At 48.3% G+C, this 25,008-nt stretch overlaps 1 protein-coding gene across 3 annotated transcripts in view; it reads right to left on the reverse strand.

Moving 5' to 3' along the window:
• Nucleotides 1–1,846: 1,846 nt before the first annotated feature.
• VTI1A (vesicle transport through interaction with t-SNAREs 1A) overlaps nt 1,847–25,008 on the reverse strand; it is a 380,928-nt gene continuing 357,766 nt past the window's right edge. Inside the window, exons 8-9 of one of the 3 annotated variants that reach the window (XR_002730496.2) lie at nt 9,592–14,429; nt 1,847–6,783 (exon numbers count right to left, since the gene is read on the reverse strand). Coding sequence is in view for 1 of the 3 variants with exons in the window: in XM_023206619.3 (XP_023062387.1) it covers nt 14,336–14,429 (94 nt within the window). In the remaining 2 variants the exon portion in view is untranslated. Of the gene's footprint in view, nt 6,784–9,591; nt 14,430–25,008 lie in introns of those variants that run through there. The other 2 variants (XM_026446677.1, XM_023206619.3) reach the window with 2 other exon arrangements.

The raw sequence follows: 25,008 nt of genomic DNA on the forward strand, positions 1-25,008 counted from the left end.
CAGAAGGCTTTATGATCTGATTTTCATTGTCAAATCCTCACCCTGGCTATTGTGAGCTTGGACAACCTACCTAGTAGAAGTGGGGAGAACAGCTTGGAGGCTATGGCAGGTGAGAGGTGGCAGCTTGACCAGGGTGGAGGAGAATGGACTAGGATTCTACCAGTGTTCCTGGGAGAGCACAGGTGAGTTATTTCTTCTCTATTTCCCTTTTAATTGCCCCTCAGCAGTGGATTATTCAAGAACCACCAGTGATCCAGGGGTCCAGGATTTCATCAGGAGTCAAGCGTTGTGCACAGACTGAATAAATAACTACATTCTGCATCCCTCACTTTTCACATTCCCACAGATGCTGTTATGAGTTCATTTAAAAGCATCTCATCCCAGCATTTATCATTTCTCATAGTCTCCCTTTTCTCAATCAATACATTATTTATTTTTATTTTTTTGAAACAGAGTCTTGCTCTGTTGCCCAGGCTGGCATGCAATGGCCCAATCTCAGCTCACTGCAACCTCTGCCTCCGGGGTTCAAGTGGTTCTCCTGCCTCAGCCTCCTGAGTAGCTAGGACTACAGGTGCCTGCCACCATGCCCCGCTAATTCTTTTTGTATTTTTAGTAGAGATGGGATTTCACCATGTTGGCTAGGCTGGTCTTGAACTCCTGATCTCAAGCAATCCACCTGCCTGGGCCTCCCAAATGGCTGGGATTATAGGCGTGAGCCACGGTGCCCAGCCAATCAATAGATTTTTAAAAATCAATGTTTCAAATGTGTCCTCAAATTTCCTTCAGGATGCCGTGTCCTGGACATTAGGTAAGCTCAAACCAGCATAACCGACCAAGACTGCCTGCCTTACCTTCCAGGTCTCTCTGTGACTGAGTTCCTATAGCAGTTAATTGCCAGGGAACTGCTGGGTGTCCCTTAGTACCCTTGAGCTTTGGGGAAAGCAGAGACTCAGTTTTGTCGTTCAAATGTTACCTTCATGATCCTGGTGCCATGTCTAATATTTATTTATTTATTTATTTATTTATTTATTTATTTATTTATTGAGACCGGGTCTCACTATGTTGCCCAGGCTGGTCTTGAACTCCTGGGCTCAAGCAATCCTCCCACTCCAGCCTCCCAAAGTGCTGGGATTACAGGCACGAGATACCATGTCCAGCTCTATTTATTGTTAAAAAATAATTTTAAAACATTTTAAAAATGAATTTTTTAAATAATGAAGAAATAAATATCTTTGTACCATTAAGGTGTTCTTCCACATACCGTGCGCTAACTGACTGTGCCACTGGAGCTACGGTATGGAATTAAGGCATTCTTTAGGTATCTGAAGCCCAGAATCATGAGGAATCTGTACATACACAAAAAACCCCAAAACACAACAACCCCCCCAAGCAATATTTGTCTGCCATGTTACCGAGCAACACATTTAATCATGATGAGTGTGATGGTTTCTCACATGCCTGGTGTTTTCCACCGCTACCTAATTGAATGTTCATATCAGCCCTTGGGTGGAGTGCTATTTTCTCTGCTTTACAGTTGAGGAAACTGAGGCTCAGTGAGGAGATCAGTAGGTTATCCAGGCTCACCAGTGAGAGAATGAGAGCTCAGACCCAAGTCTGTGATTGCTCTGTAATGCCATATTTCTGGGAAATTAAAGAAAAACAAAACCTGCATTCAAAAACAACCTTGAATATTATCTTTCCAAGTTTCATCATTTAAAAAAAGGACAGCATCTAATTCATAGTCCAAAAACTGTAGCAGAGCACTGAACTGAAGATTTTGAACTAACCTTCAATTAGAAAGGAAATGGAAGTAAGAGAAAGAATTTAAATGGAAAAGATGGGAATAGCCGACTTTGGAATTAGGCATTTTATTTAACTCATCAAATAATACAAGTTATTCCAGGAAACAACAATCAAAATGTATTACTTGTACTAACGATATGTAGAGCCACATTTCCAAGAAATCTAATGAAAAGAAATTACTTGGTGGAATACAGCAAATAAATAGATTTTTTTTTTCAAACAATAACCCTGTGAATATTAGAAAAAACACGTGAGGGTTCTGGGGAAGGTGCCACGCGGTGCTGGGGGAAAATGGAACTTGAAGCTAATGCCTGAATGAGATGTAGGAAACAGCAGCACGTTAACAAAAGTTAGTAACAGACATTCTAACTGCTTTTCTCCATCTCCCCGGTTTTAGGAGTGACTTCTCCCATCCCCGCTGAGAGAGGCTCCAAGTACTGCTCCTGACACCCACAGCCTAAGTGATCCACGTAATGTAATCGCACCATCATTAGGAACCATGAAATTGCAATTCCTCAGGGAAGGAGTGCGATCGCTCAGTTACACGGAGAAGAGCGATTAATTAGCCGATCTCAGTTTAATGTGACTATGTACTACACCGGTTCTAATCCCACTCTGGAGCAGCTCTCGGGCCTAATGAATTATCTCTAGGAAGCTGAGCTGGAGCCAGAAGACATCACTCAAAATGAAATAAGTGAAATAAGATAAAAAGCCGAAACTTTAACATGATATTGGGGAAAAGCTGTAGAAACCAAACGGGAGTCACCTAATTTTTCCTGATCCTGAAATGACACTATTAAGTATGAAATCTTATATTTAGACTCTATTTGAGGCGGCTTGATCCAAACTGACTCATTCATTCATACATTCCATAAGTGTTACCTTAAAGTGCAGTATTACTTTTCACAGAATGCGCTGGGATGTTACTTTAGACCCATTTTGGGGCAGTTGCATCCTCAGACATCAGACAAAGCAGATTGAAGGCTGCAGGTGAAACCTCCATGAGGGTGGCTTAGAAAACAGTTCTGAAATGGGGATGCCTTCTTCCTGGAAACTCAGTGGATCAGGATTTTTACCTTTCCCAAGAGGATGATGTCTCTAAACCCAAACGTAGTTGGCACCTACCCTCCTTGGTGCTGGCACCTTTGTACTGAGCTCCCAAATCCTAAACCTCACCTGAAACTCAAATGGATGGGTGCAGATATTGAGGACTGGTCTTTGCACACCGTAAGACCTCAGCTCTCTGGCCGACTAGTCTTTCCATTTCACAACTTGCTTGGATTCCAAATTAAATCTCTCTGGGTGCTTATACCTCTCTTCTGTATTGATGGGGCTGCTTTTAGACTGGGGCTCCATTTCTAGGGCAGAGCACCTAGGGAGAGGAATACATGGGAGAGAGACTGCCTTGCCCATGGTGGCTAAACCTACATGAGGGGACTGAAATCTCTTTGGATGCCAGTCCAGATCCCTTTTTAAGAAAAATGGGCTTGTGGTTCCAAGGCTGAGAGCTGGCACCACACACTGGTTTCTAAATCTCTGTCCTGGATTTTATCCAAGTGCATGTTCCTAACGTGCCCGTGAGCAGGAGGGGCAGACGCCGTGTTCACGATCTAGTTTACCGATAGAGAACTAACTGCCCAAGAGGGTAGGTGGCTCACCAGGCAGGACTGGCTACATAATTTTCAGGACCCACTACAAAATGAAAATGTGGGGCCCCTTGTTCAACTAGTAAGAAAACATGCTTTTTGCTTTCTTGCCCAGTCTCATTTTCAACTTGTCATGGTGTTTTAAATTTGCTAGTTAATGCCATTCTAAGTAAAGTCAAAATTTTAAATTATTAGCATGACTTTGACCATTCCTCTTTACATTGTGCAACGCCAGTTTTAAATGCAAATATCCAAATATTGCATGTGGAATTAGCAAAACGGCACGGTTTGTATTTCACGGTTCTCTCAGAAGGATACCTTGACCTGGCCAGAAGACACAAACTGGACTCCAGAAGGTTGAAAGAAGGGAGGGTCCTCTCAGGCATGGAGATGACCCCATGGGGTGCTCCCTAGACATGAGGGTCCTCCCGGGGGAGTGCAGACCCCCACAGGCACCCTGGCGACTTGGGGAACACACGAACACTTGAACCCATCTTCTGGCTCCCTTTCCTGTGAGCTCCTGGGCCCACATGTTGTGCCCCAGGCCTAGGGCAGGAGGTTGAGCCAGGCATCCTCCCACAGGCTCCTGCCCCAACTCACAGCAGACGGGCAGCCCCCAGGTCACTACAAATTTTGTACCAGGACACACGAGGTACTGGATCTGGGGGTGCTAGGGGCTCACCCCCCGCGGAGTCCTGCACTGAATGTGCCCCAGGCTGCCAGCGCAGGATGGGGACTGCTGCCACTCTGCCCCACTCTGAGATGCTGTGGGGTGTGCTTGCCCCCCTCCCCCACAGGGTGTGCCTGTGCCAGGTTGGGGGCAGGTTGGCAGTGGTTGCTGGGTGGGAGGCAGGGAGGTAGAAGCTGAGTGGAGCTGGAGCTAGGGGGGCAGAGGCGCAAGTAGCTGAGAAGCAGATCCTGGACACAGGGAGATGGGAGGCTCCACCTCCCCAGTTCACAGTCCACTGTCCCATTGGACTTCACTTACAAAACACAGTGACAAAGATAAAATTATTAAGAATTTGAAGACAATGACTGCAGAGCATTATTTCCCAAGCGTGGGGCCCTTCTGGGCACAAAGCCCTGTGTACCTGTACTGGTCACACACCTGTGACACCAGCCCTGCATCCTGGACCACTTACAAGCTCAGCTTACCAAGTCTCCTGATCTTCTAGAAGGTTCTACAAACCACCGGCTGCCATCTTAGCCTTTGGCTCTTACTTTGTTGGGAAGGTTCCCTCTGCACTGCCATGGAAGGCTGGGAGCTAGCAGAGACCTACCTTCCTGAGAGATTTTCTAGCCCAGCTTTCCCATTTTGTGGATGAGGGTCTGGAGCAGGGTATGACTGGCGTATAAGGCCACACATCTGGCCACTGGCACAGCAGGGTCTAGAGCCCCAAGACCTGAGGCCCAACTTGGCATGAAAGATGCCAGAGTCTGGGAAAAGGCCAGAGCCCCACTGGTGTCCCTGCCACACTGTTCCTTGCTGTGACTGCACTCCAGCCACAGCCATCTGGACCCAGGCGTGGTGTCCGGGTTCCCCCCCAGTTCTAAGTTGCATCCCCTTAGCATCAGTAGCTGAGGCTCAGTGTCATGGTGGGGCTATGATGATCGTCATAGCCCACAGGGATAAAACTGAGGGGTTTTTTGTTTGTGACAGAGTCTTGCTGTGTTGCCCAGGCTGGAGTGCGGTGGCGCGATCTCGGCTCACTGCAACTTCGGCCTCCCAGGTTCAAGCGATTCTCCTGCCTCACCCTCTCGACTAGCAGGGACTACAGGCATGCACCTCCATGCCCAGCTAATTTTTGTATTTTTGTAGAGACAGGATTTCACCATGTTGGCCAGGCTGGTCTCGAACTCCTGACCTCAAGTGATCCGCCTGCTTCGGCCTCTCAAAGTGCTGGGATTACAGGTGTGAGCCACTGTGCCCAGCCGAAAATTGAGTTTTTCTGTACGTGTTGGTTTAATAAAAAAGTAACTGGAGAACTTTAGCACCAAGAGTGTGAAGGCCAACACTACTGAGGAGGCCCCTGGCTCTGTGGCTGGGCCACAGCCCTTCTGAGCCTGACGGGACGAAAGACCCAGCCTGGAGTTGCTGGGCAGTGGTTGGGGATGAGGCGGAGAGGATTTGAGACAAAAGTTCCAACCCCTGGTGCTGTCTGAAGTTCCACTTCCTGGTGCAGAGGAAAGATGTCTCACCAGAGGCTGAAGGCATGGTATCTACTCCTGGACCTGTAACCAATTTGCCAGGTGACCTTCCGCAAATCTGAGCTCCCATTTCCCCATCTGAAAATCAACAGGCAGGCCACAGTGGCCCCCTAGGGCCCGCAAAGCTCAAAAGTGTTATAAATCTGAGCTCCTGGTTGGCCCACCCCATTGCCAAGGTGGCTAGCACTGAGCTCAAGGAATGCCGATCCACACTTCCTCATTTCAAAATGCTGCTCTTTCCAGCTCTGTGGGCTTCATCTCCCCTCACAAAGGAGTTCAGAGAGGCCATCCAGAGGCGGAACATGCGGTTGCATTTGCTGGGATGCCCGGGCTCCTCTGTCCCTGAATGCCACGCACCCAGACATCAAAGTTTCTCTGCTGTCTGGGGGAGGATGGTGCGGGAGGAGGACCAAATCAGCCACGCGCCCCAATCTAGATTCGACTTCTATTTTCCCCTTTCCGCATGGGGGACAGAGAGAGGAGAAGAAGGGGAGAGAAGCCTTTGAAAATGTCTGCTGCTCCATTTCCTCCCTGTTCACTGCTCTCTGCTTAGCAATTCACCTCGCCGGCGGGCCCAGTGACACTCCCGTGGTGCACCTCTTAGCCACTCGGCAACTTTTTTCCCTTTTATGATATTTTGGGCTCCTGATTGCCTGCCAAGTCAAACCTTTAACATTTAATAAGCAGGGGGAAAAAAAATCCTTCAAGTCAGCCCCGATCTAAACGGTCCCCATTCCTATCCCTGACCTCTCCTAGGCCAGTCCTGGAAGTAGGACCAGTGCTGATGGGGACCTGCCCACCTGCAGGCAAGTGTCAGCCCCACTCAGCCTCAGCGGGGCTCCTTTGCGAATGCAGTCCTGGGGACTGCAAGGAGGAATGAGCACACAGCATTGTCTACTTGGAGAGGATTTTGCCTGGTAATTCACAGTGGTAGGGCATTCCTCTCAGGGGGCAGCGTGGAAGGGGGCAGAGGCACAGGCATCGCAATGTGATTTTGAGACACCGAGAGTGACCTTGCCCGAGATTGGAGTCAGGATTCTGGAAATGAAAATAGTTTTCTGACTTGCAGTGCAGTGAGACTATCTTCCTTGTTTTCTGATCTGTCTTCACCATGTGTCTTCGGGGCCTGGAACATAGTAGATGCTCAATAAATATTGATTGAATGAATGAATAAATCTGCTTACACTTCTCATGCTTCAAACAGGGAAAGGCTGGATTATTTAGAAGTCTTGTCGGGGACAATAATGAACTCATTGAAGCCCTCTAGTTCTCACTCGGGTTTCTCCCTTTCTTTAGAAATGCAGTGTAGAGCTCCGGAGGGGTGGGTGTGGATGAATGAGAGAAGATGGTATTGAGCGGAGAGTCTCTGATGGCCAGTGTCCCCTCTGTGCCAAGACCCCTGGACGTGGCAGTGTGGGGAAGGTCTGCTCAGGGCAGGAAGAATCTGTTTTGGGTCCTTCCCCAAATGCCAAATTGTACGCTACATTGGATTTGGACTTCTTTCAGCCTCAGCAGGGCCAGAGGAGGGACACAATTTGCCTGCCTCCAGGGTTAGCTGTCCAAACTCCAACCCAGCCTCCCTGTTCTTTCTCAATCCTTCTCAGCCAGGGCATGGCCGTGGGACCTGCCAGGGGACCCTCGACCCATTATCTGCTCCTTGGCAGAGCCCATTCTCAGGCTCCTGTGTTTGCCTGCATGCAGCCCTGAGCCAGAACACAATCCTTAGAAGAACAGGGGCCTGGCCAGGGAGTGGGCTTTAGGGCAACTAAAGCTGAAGGCAGCTGATACGGGGCAACCTCCAGGGAGCTGCTCCCAGGGAACCAAGCCCCTCTTTCCTTCTAACCCTTGTCCCAAAGACCACCAGGCTCCCTCACGTAGTGGGTCTGTCCTCCCCCAAACCCAAAATCTGCCCCTAGGAAATGGTCAGACAACTCACTCAGAGGGATCTGTGGCTGGTGGGACTGAAGCTGTCTAGGGAAAAATGAATCTGCCATTTTTCCAGTGTTCCAGGGCAGAAATCACAGTACTGCATCTCTAGGGGTGGGGTTTCAGGCATCCACCGGCATGCAGGGTGTCACTGCACAGGGGCCTGGCGTCCCTCAAAGGGTCAAGGCCTTGGCCACTTCCTGTGTCCAGAAGAGGTGCAAACACGGGAAGGGACAGTCTGGTCAGAGGCTCAGGGAGTGGGGCTGGCAGGCTTTGGTCTCTGCTGGTCTCCCAGCCTGTGACTGATGCACCTCTGTTCAATTTTGCAACAGTCCCCATTCCCCAAGGAGGTGGTAAGTCCTAGCCATGTTCTCGGCTCCTCTTTTCTGATGGCATAAGACAGGGGAGAGTAACGGGAAAATGTGGTACAGGATGCTGAAGTGCTTGTTGGTGCTGGGGGTATAATAGGGCCCCCACAGGTGTCAGTCCAGGATGCCTCTATGGCCTGGGTCTTTGGCAGAACCTTCTGGGGAGAAGCTGGAGCGGGAGGTTGTGTTCATTCTCAACTCTGTGGGGCCCTGTCATGAAAAAACATTTCTCTCTAACTTAGGTGCTTTCCCTGGCAAAATAAGTGAAAAACAGAAAAGTTGTAGCAACGAAGTGGCACTGAGCTGGAGAGGGCCTGGGCTCCCCCAGGTATTGTCCCCTCCTGAACACACCTGGGAGAGGCTGGGGAAGTGGGAGGGGGAGAGGCGGCTGCGCTGAGCGGTGCTGGTCCTGCCCCCAGGAAAAGCCCTGGCAGTTCTCGGCGGAGCCGCGTGTGCAGCCGATCAATACAGCTTCGGAGCCGCTGAGCTATTATTCACGCCAAAGGGCCTTGTTTGGATGAAGGGAAGGAGGGGGTGCACGAGTTCATGGAATAACAGTCCGGAGCTCTGCTTCCTGGCGATCCCCCCTCTGTGATGCCTGTATTCTTTATGTAGCACGAGTAACGAGCGATTCGGGATGAGGAATAGCTTTCCCCATGGCACGCTGGGAGCCCAGGAGCCACGGCCACAGGGGTGTGTGACTGGGGCAGGGGGTCCTGCAGAGATGCACCCTGTCTTTCCCCATCTTTAGCTCCTCCTGAAGAAGGGTAGTGATGAGCTCAGGGGGGCCTACTTGCCCTTGCTATCCCCTGGTGCTGGGAAATCCGTCCATTCCTCACTTGTCCACCCTCTGCTACCCAACCCCCAACACATCATGCCCCGTCCTGACATCTTGCTTTTGCCCTGCTCACCTCTGGTAAGCTGGCTCCTTCCTACTGTGCTGGAATCCCAACGGAGATGGGACCTCACTCGACACTCCCTGCGTCTGCCCTCATCCCCAATCGGAAGACTAGGGACACTAACCCTGGCTCAGTCACCCATTTCAGGAAGTCTTGGCTCCAGTGACACACTCTTCCTGCCTGGGCCTGGCTGCTCTCATCCATCATGGGTGCAATACTTGTGGCTTCAGGAGCTTTTCTGAGGTGTCCACGTAGTCACCTGCCCTGTTTAACAAAGACTGGCATCTGGTCTGAGAGCCACCTGACTGCTGACATTATGTGGCCAGCTTCTGGCAGGTGCCACTGGTCTGAGTCTGATGGGTCGCAGGCAAAGTGAAGCCACCAGAGTATTTCTTGGAGGCTAGTGTAGAGTTAGAGAGTTACAGCATAGGGTGAGATCGAGTTTGAGCTATTCTCAGGCAGGCCCTCAACCAGGGTCACTGGGAGTTGGACTGGGGATGGCTCATCACAGAGTGAGCCTCCCTCCCTCCCTTCCCTCCCTCCCTCCCTTCCTTCCTTCCTGGAAAAATGGCTCTGGGTACCTTTTCTGTTGAGGTGTGAAGGCCAGCTCAAGGGGGACAGATTGTCATGTGGCTAATTTATCCCGGATTGAAAGGGAGGCTTGAGACCCTCCAAAGCCTAGCATGTCTGCTGCTGTTCCTATGCCCATAGTAAACAAAGAGGCCTGAGGCCAGGTCTCACCTGGTTCATGTCTGCCAGGCAGGTACCTCCCACGCCACGGGTCCTGCAGGACCATCCGTCCTTGGGTGGGTGACGCTGAGAGATGCTACACTGAGCAAGGAACATGCACCATCTCTTCCCCTCACACCCATGGCGGAACTACATAAGGGGGCTGGTCCCTATGGGGATGGGAGAAAGGAACTTCCCATTCCCTGATATTGACCCAACACCCCTGCCCTGAAGTGTCAGTGAACCAGGCCTCTGAGGGTGGCTTCCACGGTTATATAAGCTCATCAAACAAACAGGCTAAGCAGACATATAGACAGCAGCCATAGCATGGAGAAGGCCACTGACTTCCGATTTAGGATGAGGATGATGGGGCTCTCTCCTCCCTAGCCCTTCAAGCTCATGGCCCGTGGAAAAGAAGAGTAAGTCACAGAAAGGAAAAAGGACAGAAGGCCCACCCCAGCCAAATGTCTCCCCATAGAGTATTAGGGAAGCGCTGTTTGTAATGAGCTCCAGTTGACTGCACGGAGATGCCCAAGACATACTCCGAATCAGACCCTTCCCGAACCAGGCGCCGGACACACATCTTCCTTTAAGACGTCTCTACGGGCTCTTCCGCCTGCCCACATCCCTGCAACCACACACTCAGCCAAAGGGGAAGGCAAGTGGCTTGGAGACTAGGGACTCACAGTGGTTCCTTTGAAACCAGCACTGACCACAACCAACCAACCAACAGAACTTGGCTCTGAACTTCCCCTCCACACACACATTTCTCCCAGGAAAAGCCACCTCCACTCCCAAGCATGGAGTGCCTCACTAGGCTAGCAGTTCAAACCAAAGGGATGAGGAAATCATCACTTCTAGTTAATTCTCCACTACGTAGACAAACTGCTATAAATATTTATGATGGGAAATTTCATTATTTAAAAATTCTGCTCTAAATTTCCAGCTCACTCCATGAAGAATGCCTGCTGAACAGGTTGCAAATTAAGAACAATTATTTTTCTCTTCTGCATTTGAATATAACTTACAGCTAAAGTCATTTAAAGGGGTTAACATCAACCTTAATTAAATATTAAAGTGTGCCTGTACCTGCTGCTATTGTTACCCCTTCGAATAAGATATAACCTATTTTTGACAAGTTTTCATCTTTCTCTGTGGAAGACGCTACATGAAACCAAATCAGTGGCAAAGAGGAGAGTAATGAATAATCTATTTCATATTCCAACAGTACCCAGAGCTCAGAGTGGAAAAATATTCAGTCAGATGATGGCAAGAGGCTGCTGGGGTACCACATGACACAGCTAATGTTTAAATAATAATAATAAAAAAAGCGATAAACAAATCATTAGCCCTTAACAGTTGTTTAATGCAATTTGTTAATGAACGTAATGGTGGGGACTAATAATGAAAGAAAATAAAAGCGTCTAAACAGGCGCCAAGTTGCTGGCAATGCGCAATTATTTCCTTGTCAAGTTTTTATGATTTAATGAGCCCCTCTGGGACTGACGGCTGTCAGTCAGTCGTGACTTTTTGACACCATTACAACTTCAAATACAGCAGCAGGCAGGCTGTTTTCCTCGGATTTGAAATACTGAAATGATCTGACAGTTTTAAAGAAAAGATGTGCAAAAAAAAAAAAAAAAAAAAAAAAGGAGAAAGAGAGGGAGAGAAAGACAGTTGCTTTTCCTTTCTTTCTTTTTTTTCCCCCTCCCTTCTTCTATGGGTTGATAATCTCTGGATGCTGTTTGGTAATGAAAACCCAATCACTGAGGTCATTATCTGATGAGGTTTTTGGAACAGGCAGGCTTTTCTCCCCCTCTTTATTTCTTTACTTAATGATAACCCTCAATGGGCTTGCCCCGCATGGGATGGCCAGAGCCGCACAATTTTGTTCACCATTAATTTCAGCCTTTGAAGCTCAGGGCTCAGAAGCAGTAGCAAAGCAAACCCCCCACCAAGCTGGTTCCAAAATAAGACAATCCAGCCTGCCTTAAACAGAATAGCAAATGGCCTCCCAGCCCAGGCCCGGCAGCTGACGTCAGGCCCGCTGCATTTGCAGGCATTCGCCTTCAACATGGATCATTTAAAACTCTTTACAACTTAAGAGACTTTAATTAAATTGCTTTTGATTCTGGAGTGGGGTAGCACCCACTTTATTTATTCTGTCAGGGAAACTGTTTAGTCCGCATGAATTTTATATGGCAAGGGCTTCCTTCTCTTCTTCCTCCTCCATGTCTTCATCTTCCCCCCAAACCACTCCCTTAAACATCATTTTTAACAAGGGCTCCCAACTTGAGAAATATTTGTCAAAGTCTGCACACTAAGTACCTAGAACCTCTCACAGATCTAATTCTCTATCTGCTTCCAGTTTGTGGACGTTATTCCTTTCCTGGTGGGGCAGAGAAGGAGGGAGAGCAATTGGCCTCTGCTGGGGATCCCCTAAATCTTTTCTTCAGTGTCCAGGAGGACCAGGAAGGAGCTGAGGGAACCTTCTGACCAGTTTCCTCACAAAGCACTCACTAGCCTGGCCTTGGTGGTTGCTCTCAAGGAGGTTTGATGGAGCTGTTAGGCCAAGGGCCTAATAATCATTTATGAACATCTAGATTATCTGTTCATATTCTTCCCACTCCCAAGGTTGAACTGGGGTAAAATCACAGTCAAGAGCAGATAAAGACATAGAACTTGAACGAAAAAAGCTATTGAGAGGTGTGCAATGCACTCCTCCTTTCTCATTTTGTCTACTTCAACACGAACGCCAGGATTCAGTGAAATATTTAGGAGGCGGCAAGTTTAGATGATCCGATCAACCTTGCCTGCTAGGTGGCCTTGGGAAGAGTCTGCCGCATGTAGACGCGATGGCCGCGCGAAGTGCGGCTGGTAACTGGTTATACACTTTAGCTAATATCAACAGTTTCGAAGGAAGCCACCAGAGGGGCTGGTGTAATACTCGACGACTATTCGTGTGTCGGAATGAGAAAAGGGTTGTTTGTTTGTTTCCTTGCTTTTTAATGGTTCTTAGATGTGGTTAGCATGTACAGCATTCCGTTATCAGAATACAAGATTCTTGCTGAGACGGATCCCTTAAGCCGACAGGAAAATTAGCATAGCTTCCTGCTCCTTCTCGGTCCGGCTTCCCTCGGCCAAAATCCCACACCATCCCTCCGAAGTAAAGGCTGCAGCTTTATTTACACAATACTAAATGATTTATCGGAACACATGCAGGCCTTGGCCTGTTTCGATAAGTGCAATTTCTCTGGTGGATTCTGCCACTCTGCATTTCCTCTCTAAACCATAATGGTTTTCTTCTGAGTTGGGAAAAATATCAAGCACTACATCCAGGTGATCTTGATCCATGGGCACAGGTGGTTAGCATTTTTGATGAAGAGAACAGGTTTGCTTTTCAAGGATTCAAAGCTTCTAATTATATTCCAAAGATAGTACGGACCAGTAAGTGCCTATGAAGTCTTGAGAAAAACACATTCTGCTTTGTGACTAGGGGGGAAGCGACCTCAGCTTGGGCAACTTTTAAGCCTGATCACAAATGAGCTCATTTTGAACGCAATTCCTGGTTACCTCAGACAGAAAGAAATGAAAAGAAAAAAAAATCACAAAGCATATTAGAAGTTTGAATACATAGTGAATTCAGGAAAGGCTTGCTAACATTTGTTAGCTAAAAAACCCAAGCCGTTCCTTTTGTAACAATCCACCATCCTCTATTCTTTTAAAGGAGGTTAGGGAACGTTTTCCGTGAAGTTTATCTCTGGTGGACCCTCCTATAGGACTCTCCCATATTTATAATCACATTTGAAATTTCACACTGATGGAGTCATGTTCTTGCTCTTACTGAAATATTCATGGTCTCTTTACATACTGGAATGGATGTGGAGAGAACCTTGTCAGACCTTTTGCATGTATGAGGACTGCTTTTGGCAGTGCAGATATTAAAACCGAAAGGATACAGAGATGCTTACACAGGTCAGGGAAGACGAGGTCACAATTAAATCCCGTGCCAGGGCTCACTTTGCCAGCAGATTCTGGGGAGTATGGGATTTGGGGAAGGCAAGGAAATATTTCCTGAAGCCAGTAATCAAAGTTGTGAACAGTGAATATTGGGCAGGCTCAGCAAAAATATTCTTGGGTTTTCAAAAAAAATTATGCAATAGAAAAACAGGGAAAGTGCTAAGTCAATTTCCTGTACAACTGACATTAAATACCGACCTTTACAATGAAAGCACTCAAGCAGGTTGATGACCATATTCATGAGGCCTGGGTAGGAACAGGGCTGGCTTGCCGGACTGGGTCACTGACTCCATTCCCTGCTTTTTGCTGCCTTTTTATCCTCGGACATCACAGAAGAGCTTTTCAGCAACAAGAGGCGTGTGACAAACAGAAGCTCTCGTGACTGACTCATCGTGTCCTCTCCCAAACCACGGCCCTTGACACGTCCAAAGGGCTAAGAGGAGTGTCACCGGGCTATTTTGGCTAGTTGATGACATTAGCAAAAAGGCAAGTAAACATTCACCTTCCCCTCTAAAAAACGAATCTGGGTGAAGACAAACCTCGAAAAGGAAACCAACCCACATGCAAACAGGAATAGAAAATATTTTTACACTCTTTGCACTTCAGCCCAACGGCGGTGAGGGAGAGAGAGGGTCACCCGGGGCCTGTCAGTGCAACAGAATGATTCATGTGACCATTTTGTCTTAATTACTCAGAACAAGCTGTTGTTGCTGTTTATCAAGGGAGAGCAGATACATCAGTGTCTTCTGACAGAAAAAGTGATCGCCATCAGGATGGTGATGACCACGACGATCCCTAGGATGACGAGCAGGATGCGGTTCTGGATGATTCTAGGAGACAGCAAAGGAGAAAAAACACACAGAGATAAGTGGAGGGCCTTCCCACAAACGCCGTCCGAGGCCAGGGTGGCTAATCAAACGGCAGCTTCGCAGGTGGGGGTGGGGAGCGTGTGCGTGCATGTGCGCGTGCATGTGTGTGTGTGTGAAGAGAGATCACGCAGCTTTCTGGTTCTACAAACGATCCACGAGAAAACGAAAGACTCCACACGATTGTCACGCTGCCCTCCAAGAAATGCTTACTGCAAAGCAAAGGCGAATCAAATGGCTCTCTAGGCTCAGAATACCACGTAGTCTCTTTAAGCGATCAAGGGCCCCTTGCGAGCTTCTCTTTTTAATTTAAAAGGTGAGACAAGCCTCATTTTTTTGCAGTGTTTCCTGTTAAAGTAAAAGACTCCAAGGAAACACATGTCAGTAAGGTACTTACCTGCATAAAAATACCTGGGGAAAAGTAAAAGAGAGACTAAGGAAGAAAAGGATGGAATTGAGAAGCAAGTGTCAAATGTGCAGCTTAGGCTGTGAAACCGTCATCTGTCACTGCGGCTCACGCTCCGTTACGCCAGGAGGAAACGTTACATTTGCTCCCTAGCAAAAAAGATGGAAATGAGAAATAGACAATGTACCCAAGGTGCCTGTTGTGCATCTGTTGCTGGGCCCTCACCTCCAGGGATTCTACCCTCCCTGGGTTCTGGCTGGGCTGCATGCTGATGGGGAACCAGCAACGCAGAAGGGGGACCAGAGTGGAGACACACGCTCCCAGATGCCTGCAGAGAGCTTCTGATGAGGTTGTTTCATAATTTGTTACCTCATTCGGAGAAAAGAGGTCGAACATCAGAGTGCTTTGTTGAGAGTTTCAAAGGGAACCTAGGTCAAACAGCCGTGCCCACGCTCGCTCTCAGAGCTGCACGGAAATAGAGACATAGGCTGGCTGGCAGTCTAGCCAGCTATCTGTCCAGCTTAAAACCCCACGGCAAACCCCACCCAGCCCTCCTCCAAATTCCAAGCTGCAAAAGGCCTCCTGCCCTACTCCAGTCTCCAAACACTGGCCATGGGTATTCCATGGGGAGGAGCTGGGGGGATGAAGCCGGGCCCCCCACGGAACAGAGACCCCACACCCCTACTTTGTATCTTCACACACAAAAATATTTGCAGGGTATCTGCAGCCTTTTCTAGTTCCTAGATGAGTTTATTTCCTGGAAGGATGACATCAGGTTGTAGTTTTAGTAGGATTCCTCCTCACCCGTCCCCTCCTTCTCCAAACCTAAACGGTTGAATGGAAAGTGTCATATCAGACCAACCCACTCCCTTGTGGCCCCCTAAAAGGACGAGCTCCTTCTCCTCCTGACAGGTTACAAAATGATCACATTTGCTGACACGTCTTCCGCAAAACTGCCTTAGTGCCTCTGTCCACTCTCCTCGCAGGAGATGAATGGCCCACTTGGTCCTCATTTATCACGCAAGGCTCGGCTAAGATCTGTCTCGTTTAGTTCTTCCCTTCCCCACTAGAAAGTCTGCACTCTGACATTAATTCTTCTGTGATGACAGCTAATTCAGACTTAACAGGCCATACTTACTCAAGAGGCAGGAAGATTCTCTGTCCCCCAAATAAATAAATAAAAACAGGACTTCATGGCTTATTATAGGGAGGCTAATTATGAACACTGATCGGTGCTACTTGATGGCTCTGTTTAAAACCCAAATTGATTTTTTCCCCCTTTTCTCTGCAAAGGACAGAAGTCTTCAGAACAGTCCCTACACATCCCATTTGCCCAAGTCACTGTCAAAATCTCTATTTACCACAGTCACCCTCATCAGACTTGCAAAGGAAATCAGCAAAATTGAAACTCAGCAGTGAAACAGATTAAAAGCATGAAAACTCTTTAAAATTCTGCCTACCGTAATCTACAGTAGTGTGTCTCTCGTACAGCTTGGTTGACAACCATTTTATTTGTGGGTTGAGGACCCCAAGGCATCCATGATGCTAATTTAGAAAGGATTAACTATGGGTGTTACTTGTTCAATCTGAGGAACGGTAAAAAATATGAATACACAGGAATCCCTAAATCCTCAGCTCTTCCCTAGCTTTCCTAATTGGGCTTCACCCTCTCCTTGGTGCACCCACAGGGCCTCCCTAGCCTTCCTAATTGGGCCTCACCCCCTCCTTGGTGCACCCACAGGGCCTGGTGGCTTCCCCTCCACCGCCCGCTTCCAAGGGCCCAACCTGTGTGGACTGGGGCCGTGTGGATTCACCTCTACCACCCCAGCACATGGCACAGTTGCTGGCACACAGGTACTCAAGAGAACTGCCCAAAGAGTGATCATGAAAGAACGCAGTCTCTGGTAACTGTAATCTTCCATTCAAAGGACAATGGAGAAGAAGTCTGTGCAATTAATTTGCAGGAAAATTTCTGGGAGTCTGCATGGAAAAGACTAAAGTTCAAAGTTGAAGCAAGCCCCGCCAAAGATGAAACTTCCTACCATCACGCCTTCTCAGAGCACTACTGGGTCTTCTCCCCAAGCTAGAAGGAACTCCTGTGTGCTGGGTGGGGGCGGGGTGTCAGCAGGAAAGGGCATTTGCTTTCCAACCAAATGCCGGCAGACATTTGGGAGGCAGAGTAGATGGGGGTGGGGAAAGAGTTGGAACAGAGAGAGCTCTAAGTAAGCTTGACTGGCTGGGCCGTCCACCCAGCTTTGGACCTCAAAGGAGTTGTGCAAATGTGGTCCCCCTCAGGACCAGAAAAGTGAACTCTCAGGGCATCTGGGTGGGTAGGACCGAGCCAGTTTGGAAGGGGGAAATACAGGCTGGCATTGGTGGGCCCCATCTGTGAGGAAGCCTAGTTGCAATCTCAGCCAGGGGCTGCCGGCCCATATTGCTGTAGGCAAAGCAGAAAGGAATGCAGAGTTTGGAGAGAATCAGAAAAACCAGCCAGGCCGAGGGGTTCCCAGCTAGTGAGATGGTGGCGAGGGAACTTGGGGAGAAGCCCAAAGTAACTTCCTCCTAACTTTGGGCAAGCGGGGAGCTTTCTGTTGAACTAGGTCTGCAGCGAGCCGTCTTAATCTCCCTTTTGAAAATGCAAAGTGTGTTTACCCAGTAAATAATTTAAGAAAGAATATACACTTGAAAGAAGACATCCATTGAAACAGCCAGGCTAAATTGCCTCCAGGCAAAAACTTGTGCATTTGCATGCTGCATTCTATTAAATGAGCACACTGTGGCTTTAAAAGAATGCAGAGCCAAAATAAAAGGAATGTGGGCCCGAAACATCAAGGATTCTCCAAGTTTACATTATGAATCACAGTGCTGTTGATACAAGATGAATTAACCATTTACTTTGAGGCTGAACTCACAAAGTACTATTGAAAGTACTGATCCCCATGTGGAACCCAGGGAGCAGTTAATCTTTCCATTGCCAGTCTCCTCCCAGCCTGGAAATGAGCTCCTGCGTGTGGCAGCCGGAATCACAGAAGGCTGGTTCCAGTGCAGGGGGCAGGCGCGGCACCTGGCACAGTTCTCTGCTCTTGCTCGAGGAGTCCAGGAATTCCACCGGAGCAGGCATTACGAGTGTTCTCCAATATCCGGTTCTCCTCTACTTCCAGGCATGGATGCACTCACCTTAATGTTAGGTGTGGTCTTGGAACTAGCTTTGGCTAAAGAAATGAGAGCAAAAGTTCTGAGTGTCACTCCCAGGTGGAGGCATCTAACTTCCAGTGTTTGTCTCTCTAGCTGGCTCTTCCTGCGGTCTTGATTGTGGGGGTGACTGCATGGTTCCAGAGAGTGCAAGTTACAGGACGGTGGTAACATCTTCTGCCCGGATCCTGCAGTCATCATGTAAAGAGCCACTGTCCTGGAGACACACCTGGACTCCCGGTGGACTTGCGTTGAGCCATTGAGGAATGGGGGTTGTTTTTCACTGCCGAATACCATAAGCTACCCTGAGTGATACGCTACTGTCCGCCTCTCAGACAAGAGGAGGCATCTGGCCAAGCCAAGAGAGGCTCTGGTTTCATGTATTTCAGAAGCCAAGGTTTGATGAGGACTGATAAGATTTTTTTTCTTTTTCCTTGAAGAACAGGTTTTTGCCTCTTGGTTTTCAAGAGCTGGGAAACTTTCCTGACCTCTTGGTCACGACACTTTTCACTGAAGAATCAGGAGCTTCTTCCAGCCAATGCTCCTGTGTATTGATGAGTGATGATACCACGCACGAGGCCTCACCAGGCCTAGCCAGGCGTCTGCTTCCTGTGTATAGCAGATCTACAGTGGCTGCGTTCATTTCCCTATTCCACACAGCTGACGCTACCCCAGCTCCAGGGGTACTGAGGCTGCAATGGTCAGTACATTCCATGCCCCTGGCCATGGTAACTGGACCAGGAGCAGGCTTGTGACTGAAGCCCATTCAACAGAGTGGATCTCAGCAACTTTGCCTGAAATGCCGGGTCACCTGGACAGTTTGGTGTGGATGTTGATTTGTTTTTCTAAGACCACCAGAGTGACACAAAAGAACCAGCGAGTAGGCAAGTGTAGGAGCAAAACTGCAAATTTATTTTGGTCACCTAAGGTGTGGGGAAGAGGTCTGTCGGCCTCCGGCAAAGAAGGCCGACAGATTCCCCCGGTGAAGCTCTCGGACAGAGTTCCTACAGTCCCGACAGGAGTGAGGGACTCAGGAAGGCCGCGTGGCGCGCTGGCCGAGAGCGGCTTTTCTAGGAGTGGGAGGGCAATAGGTGGGGCACGGGCATGTCGGGGGGCGTTCCGCAGGTGCGAGCAGGTAAATCTTGGTCTCTTCGGATTGACGTCACCTGGCACATGCCCGGTTGATCTGCACCTTCCCAGGCGCCGGCTGCATTTTCGCGCGCGCGGGAAAATTTGGGCGATGAAGAACCCGGAAATGCACCATCTTGCCTCCGTTCGTCCAAACAGATGTTAGGCTGGATCCACTGCAGCCCTTTTGATTATTGAGGGAAGGCAACCCAAGAAAGAAGCTGACCCACAGTGGGCAGAGAAATAGAACCCCAGTCCTGAAGACAGAGAACTTTAATTTTTATTTATTTATTTATTTCTTTATTTTTGAGACGGAGTCATGCTCTGTCTCCAGGCTGGAGTGCAGTGGTGCGATCTCAGCTCACTGCAACCTCCGCCTCCCAGGTAGCTGGGATTATAGCCTCAGCCTCCAGAGTAGCTGGGATTACAGGCATCTGCCACCACGTCCGGCTAATTTTTGTATTTTTAGTAGAGATGGGGTTTCACCATGTTGGCCATCTTGGTTCCAAACTCCTGACCTCAGGCGATCTGCCCACCTCAGCCTCCCAAAGTGTGAGCCACCGTGCCAGGCCGACAGTGAACTTCTTTTTTTGTTTTAATCAAACCACCCTTTCTTTGGACTTTAACTTACATGAGAAAATAAACTGACTTTATTTTCCAAAGTCAGTTTGAATTGGGTCTTCTGTTATTTAGGACCAAAAAGCATTTTTAGGTTGAGTCACCCTGATTCCAAACCAAGTCCTTGATCTATGACATATGTGCATTCTTCCCTCCTCTTCCAAGAGGCATTTCCTGGCTATGCCCCTCTTGTATTCTCCCATCTCACTACACATCTCTCTTTCCAGTACATTGACTACAGTCCCCAGTAAAAAGTGGACCTTCCACAGACCGAATTTCCTTTGTCTTTTGTATCCCTGATGCCTAACACAGAGCTTGGCATAAATGTTCTCAAAAAATGCTTGCTGAGTGAAGAAATGAGAGACTCTACCTACATGTGCTCAGGGTCACGTAGTTACTGTTCTCCTGATTTCTAAGGGCTGCTTGTCGACAAGCACAGCTTTAGGACTTAGCTGTTAGCCACTGTCCCATTAAGGATGCCAGCAGAGTCCCAACTCTTTTACAAGCCTGTATTCATTAGCTGGAGAGTGGCAGACACTTCACAGGTTCAGAGCTGCATCCTGTACCTGCCTTCCTGCCTGGCCGACTGGCCCTGAATAACGATGCCCCACCTTTGGGGTCTGACAGAACAGTAATTAGCAACCGTGAAAGCATGGGATAAATTCTGAGCAAAGGAGCCTGGATCTGCTTCTCTCTAGGCACTTCCCAAAACATGGGCCAAGGGAAAGCTCTTTAAATTCTATATCCAATTCAACGTTAGTATTCACCAGAAAGAAATGAAAACAGGAGTAGGAGAAACAGTTGATTGTCATCTGCCTCAAACACTCACTTTAATTGGAAGGGTTATTTTCAGAGCTGCGGACATGTTTGCCTCTGAGCTAGAGCTGTGTGGTTATCATGCTGCCTACTAATGCCCATCTTGGGTCTTCTATGTCCTGCATCTCTAGGAGGAATCTTCAGCCCCATCCCAATAATTCAGGGAGGCTGACCCCACTCTGATTCCACAGGTGGGCATAGGACCCAGGCAGGCCCAGCCAATTATAGCTCTCTAGCTGTTGCACTACCCTTTGCTCAAGGATTGGTCTGCCACCCAAGCCAGATGGAGTTCCTCTTGGGATTCTTACTGGAAAATCAGGAAAAAGATACTGTCTTTACTGAGATTGACTGTCAGGACAGTGAGAACCTGGAGCTGCCAAGGACCATTCTTACTACCGTACTGGACGAGGCTGCCTAAAAGAAGCCGACACCAGAGGAATGCAGAGCCGAGAGATGAAGAAAAAGAGACGGATTCCTGAAGACATATTTGAACCCCTGCTTCCTCTTCCTGCTGTGTGTCTGAAATCTGAAGAGTCACACTTCAGCTTCCCAGTTACAGGAGCCAAACAATTCCCCATTGACTGGAGCAAGTATGGTTGGGGATTCTCTCACTTTCTTTTCTTTTTATTTATTTTATTTTTTAATTTTTTGAGACACAGTCTCGCTTTGTCAACCAGGCTGGAGTGCAGAGGCGCAATCTCAGCTCACTGTAACCTCCACCTCCTGGGTCCAAGTGATTCTCCCGCCTCAGCCTCCTGAGTAGCTGAGATTACAGGTGCTGCCACCAAACCAGGCTAATTTTTGTATTTTTAGTAGCGATGAGGTTCCGCCATGTTGTTGGCCAGGCTGGTCTTGAACTCCTGACCTCAGGTAATCTGCCCACCTCAGCCTCCCAAAGTGCTGGGATTACACGCCTGAGGCACTGTACCTGGCCTCTCACTTTAAATCATACTGACTGTACTGGATTGAACAGTGTCCCTGCAAATTCATGTCCACCTGGAACCTCAGAAGGTGACCTTATTTTTTATTTTTAAGAGACAGAGTCTTGGCCTATTGCCCAGGCTGGAGGGCACTGGTGCAATCATAGCTCACTGCAGCCTTGAACTCTTGGGCTCAAGTGATCCTCCCGCCTCAGCCTCCCAAGTAGCTGGGACTACAGGCATGCACCACTGCACCTGGCTAATTTTTAAATTTTTTGTGCCAGGCATGGTGGCTCAAGCATGTAATCCCAGCACTTTGGGAGGCTAAGATGGGTGGATCACGAGGTCAGGAGATCGAGACCATCCTGGCTAACACGGTGAAACTCCGTCGCTCCTAAAAAGTAAAATAAAAAAAACACTAGCTGGGCGAGGTGGCAGGCGCCTATAGTACCAGCTACTCAGGAGGCTGAGGCAGGAGAATGGCGTAAACTCGGGAGGTGGAGCTTGCAGTGAGCTGAGATCTGGCTACTGTGCTCCGGCCTGGGCGAGAGAGCGAGACTCTGTCTCAAAAAAAAAAAAAAAAATTTTTTTTTGTAGACACAGGATCTCACTATGTTCCCCAGGCTGGTCTCGATCTCCTGGCCTCAAGAGATCCTCCTGCCTCGGCCTCCCAAAGTGCTGGGATTACAGTCACGAGCCCCATGCCGAGCCACCATGTCCAGCTTGGAAATAAGGTCTTTGTGGATGTGATTCATTAAGGATTTTTTTTTTTTTTTTTTGAGACAGAGTTTCATTCTTGTTGCCCAGGTTGGAGTGTAATAGTGTGATCTTGGCTCACTGCAACCTCCGCCTCCCTGGTTCAAGTGATTCTCCTGCCTCAGTCTCCCAAGTAGCTGGGATTACAGGTGTGTGCCACCACAACCAGCTAATTTTGTATTTTTAGTAGAGATGGAATTTCACCATGTTGGCCAGGCTACTTTCGAACTCCTGACCTCAGGTGATCCTCTTGCCTTGACCTCCCTAAGTGCTGAGATGACAGGCATGAACCACTGTGCCCAGACTTCATTAAGGATCTTGAGAGGAAATCATTCCAGATTTAGGGTGGCCCTAAATCCAATGACTGATGTCCTTAAAAGAAGAGAGGACAAAGAGGGACATGTGAAGATGGAGGCAGAGACTGGAATGATGCTGCCACATGCCAAGGAATGTTGGGCCACCAGAAGCTGCAAGGGGCAAAGAACAATTCTTCCCTTACACTTTTGGAGAGAGCATCGCCCTGTCAACTCCTTACCTTCAGACTTCTAGTCTTTGGAACTATGAGAGAATAACTGCATTTATCCACGATGTTATGGCAGCCCTAGAAAATGAATATACGGAGTGCTCAGATCCAGACAATCATATGGAGCTGGTGATCTTATCTTGGGTTTCATGATGACTGTTCTCCATGTCTCCAACTTCTTCCACATGGCTGCACTGCACGTTTACTGTGGATCTACACTAAGTCCTCCTCCAAAGGACAGGTCAGTCCCAGCCGAGTTCATAGAAGCTTTGCATGCAGCTGTGGGGCTCACAGTCTTTGGGAGCTGTTGATTCTTACATCTCAGAATAAGAATTTCCGTTCATGAGCAGAGCAGTTTCCTGAAGTCATGTGAGATAAGGGGACTGAGGGGGTATGTGCCACAACACTCATTTCACAAAACTCCTGCCTCTGGAATAGGCCATTTAAAACAGGAAGAAGGCCAGGTGCAGTGGCTCATGCCTGAAATCCCAGCACTTTGGAAGGCTGAGGCAGGAGGATCGCTTGAGCTTAGGAGTTTGAGACTAGCCTGGGCAACATAGAGAGACCCCCATCTCTGTGAAAAAAAAAAAAAAAAAAATAGGCAGGTGTGGTGGCATGTGCTTGTGCTCCCAGCTACTAAGGAGGCTGAGGCAAGAGAACTGCTTAAGCCTGAAGTTGAAATCGCAATGAGCCATGATTGCACCACTGCATTCCAGCCTGGGTAACAGAGCGAGACCCTATCTCAAAAATAAAAAAAATAAGGCCGGGCACGGTGGCTCACGCCTGCAATCCCAGCACTTTGGGAGGTGGAAGTGGGCAGATCACTTGAGGTCAGGAGTTTGAGACCAGCCTGGCCAACATGGTAAAATCCCATCTGTACTAAAAATACAAAAATTAGCCGGGTGTGGTGTCAAGTGCCTGTAGTCCCAGTTCCTTGGGAGGCAGAGGCAGAATTGCTTGAACCCGGGAAGTGGAAGTTGCAGTGAGCCAAGATCTTGCCACTGTACTCCAGCCTGGGTGACACAGTGAGACTCCATCTCAAAATAATAATAATAATAATAATAATCATCATCATCATCATCATCATCATAAAAATAGGAAGAAAACTAGATGCTGTCTCTGCGCCAATCTACCAAGCCATCATTAGCCACTAGTAGCCCCAATTGGCTAACATCAATTTAGGTTGCAGTCAGTCATCCGAGAGACCTGAGGGACTGGGACACAGGAGGGATGAGTTTTGATGGGCAGGGAGATGAGCACTTTCTCTAGCAAGGAACCAAGGAGCCAGAGCCAGTCCCCGAGCCCTGGCATGTCTAGATTAGGCCCTGACCGAGGACTAGAGTAGCTTTGCTCTGTTTCTAAATTTTTCTTAATACTTAGAGCTTAACTGGAATCAGCAAACTCTGTCTGCAGAGGGCCAGTCAGTATGTCAGTGTGCTAGGGCTGGCATAACAAAGTCGCACAGACTGGGTGGCTTCAACAACAGAAAGTGATCGTCTCCCAGTTCTGGAGGCCGAAGTGCAAGGTCAAGGTGTCGGCAGGGTTGGTTCCCTGAGAGAGCAGTGCAAGGGTCTGATCCATGCCTCTCTCCCAGCTTCTGGTGGGGTGTCAGCTATCTTTGGGGTCCCTTAGCTTGTAGATGCATTCCCTCATCTCTGCGTTTGGTTTCACAAGGTGGTATCTCTGTGTGAGTGCCTGTGTTCAAGTTTCTCCTTTTAATAAGGACACCGGTCACATTGGCTCAGGGGCCCACCCTATTCTCGTACCTCATCTTAACTAATTGCATTTGCAAAGACATTATTTCCAAATAAAGTCATATTCTGAGGTACTAGAGGTTAGTACTTCGACATATAAATTAAGGTGAGGGGCTGCAATTTAACCCATAACTAAACATTTTAGGCTTTGGGGACTCCACAGTCTGTCAGACCTACTCAGCTTTGTTCTTGTAGTGTAAAGCAGCCAGTGACGTATGTCAATGAATAAGCATGGCTGTGTTCCAATGAAATCTTTATTTACAGACACTGGAATCTAAGTTGTATAATTTTGAATCTGTATAATTTTCACGTGTCAAAAATTCTTCTTTTGAGTTTTTTTCAACCATTTAAAAATGTAAAACTACTATTAGCCTGTGGCTGAAACAGGAGGAAGGCTGGATAAGGCCCACTGTCTGTGATTTGACCACTC

The sequence above is a fragment of the Piliocolobus tephrosceles genome, chromosome 9 (genome assembly GCF_002776525.5).
Source record: "Piliocolobus tephrosceles isolate RC106 chromosome 9, ASM277652v3, whole genome shotgun sequence".
NCBI classification, from domain to species: domain Eukaryota; kingdom Metazoa; phylum Chordata; class Mammalia; order Primates; family Cercopithecidae; genus Piliocolobus; species Piliocolobus tephrosceles.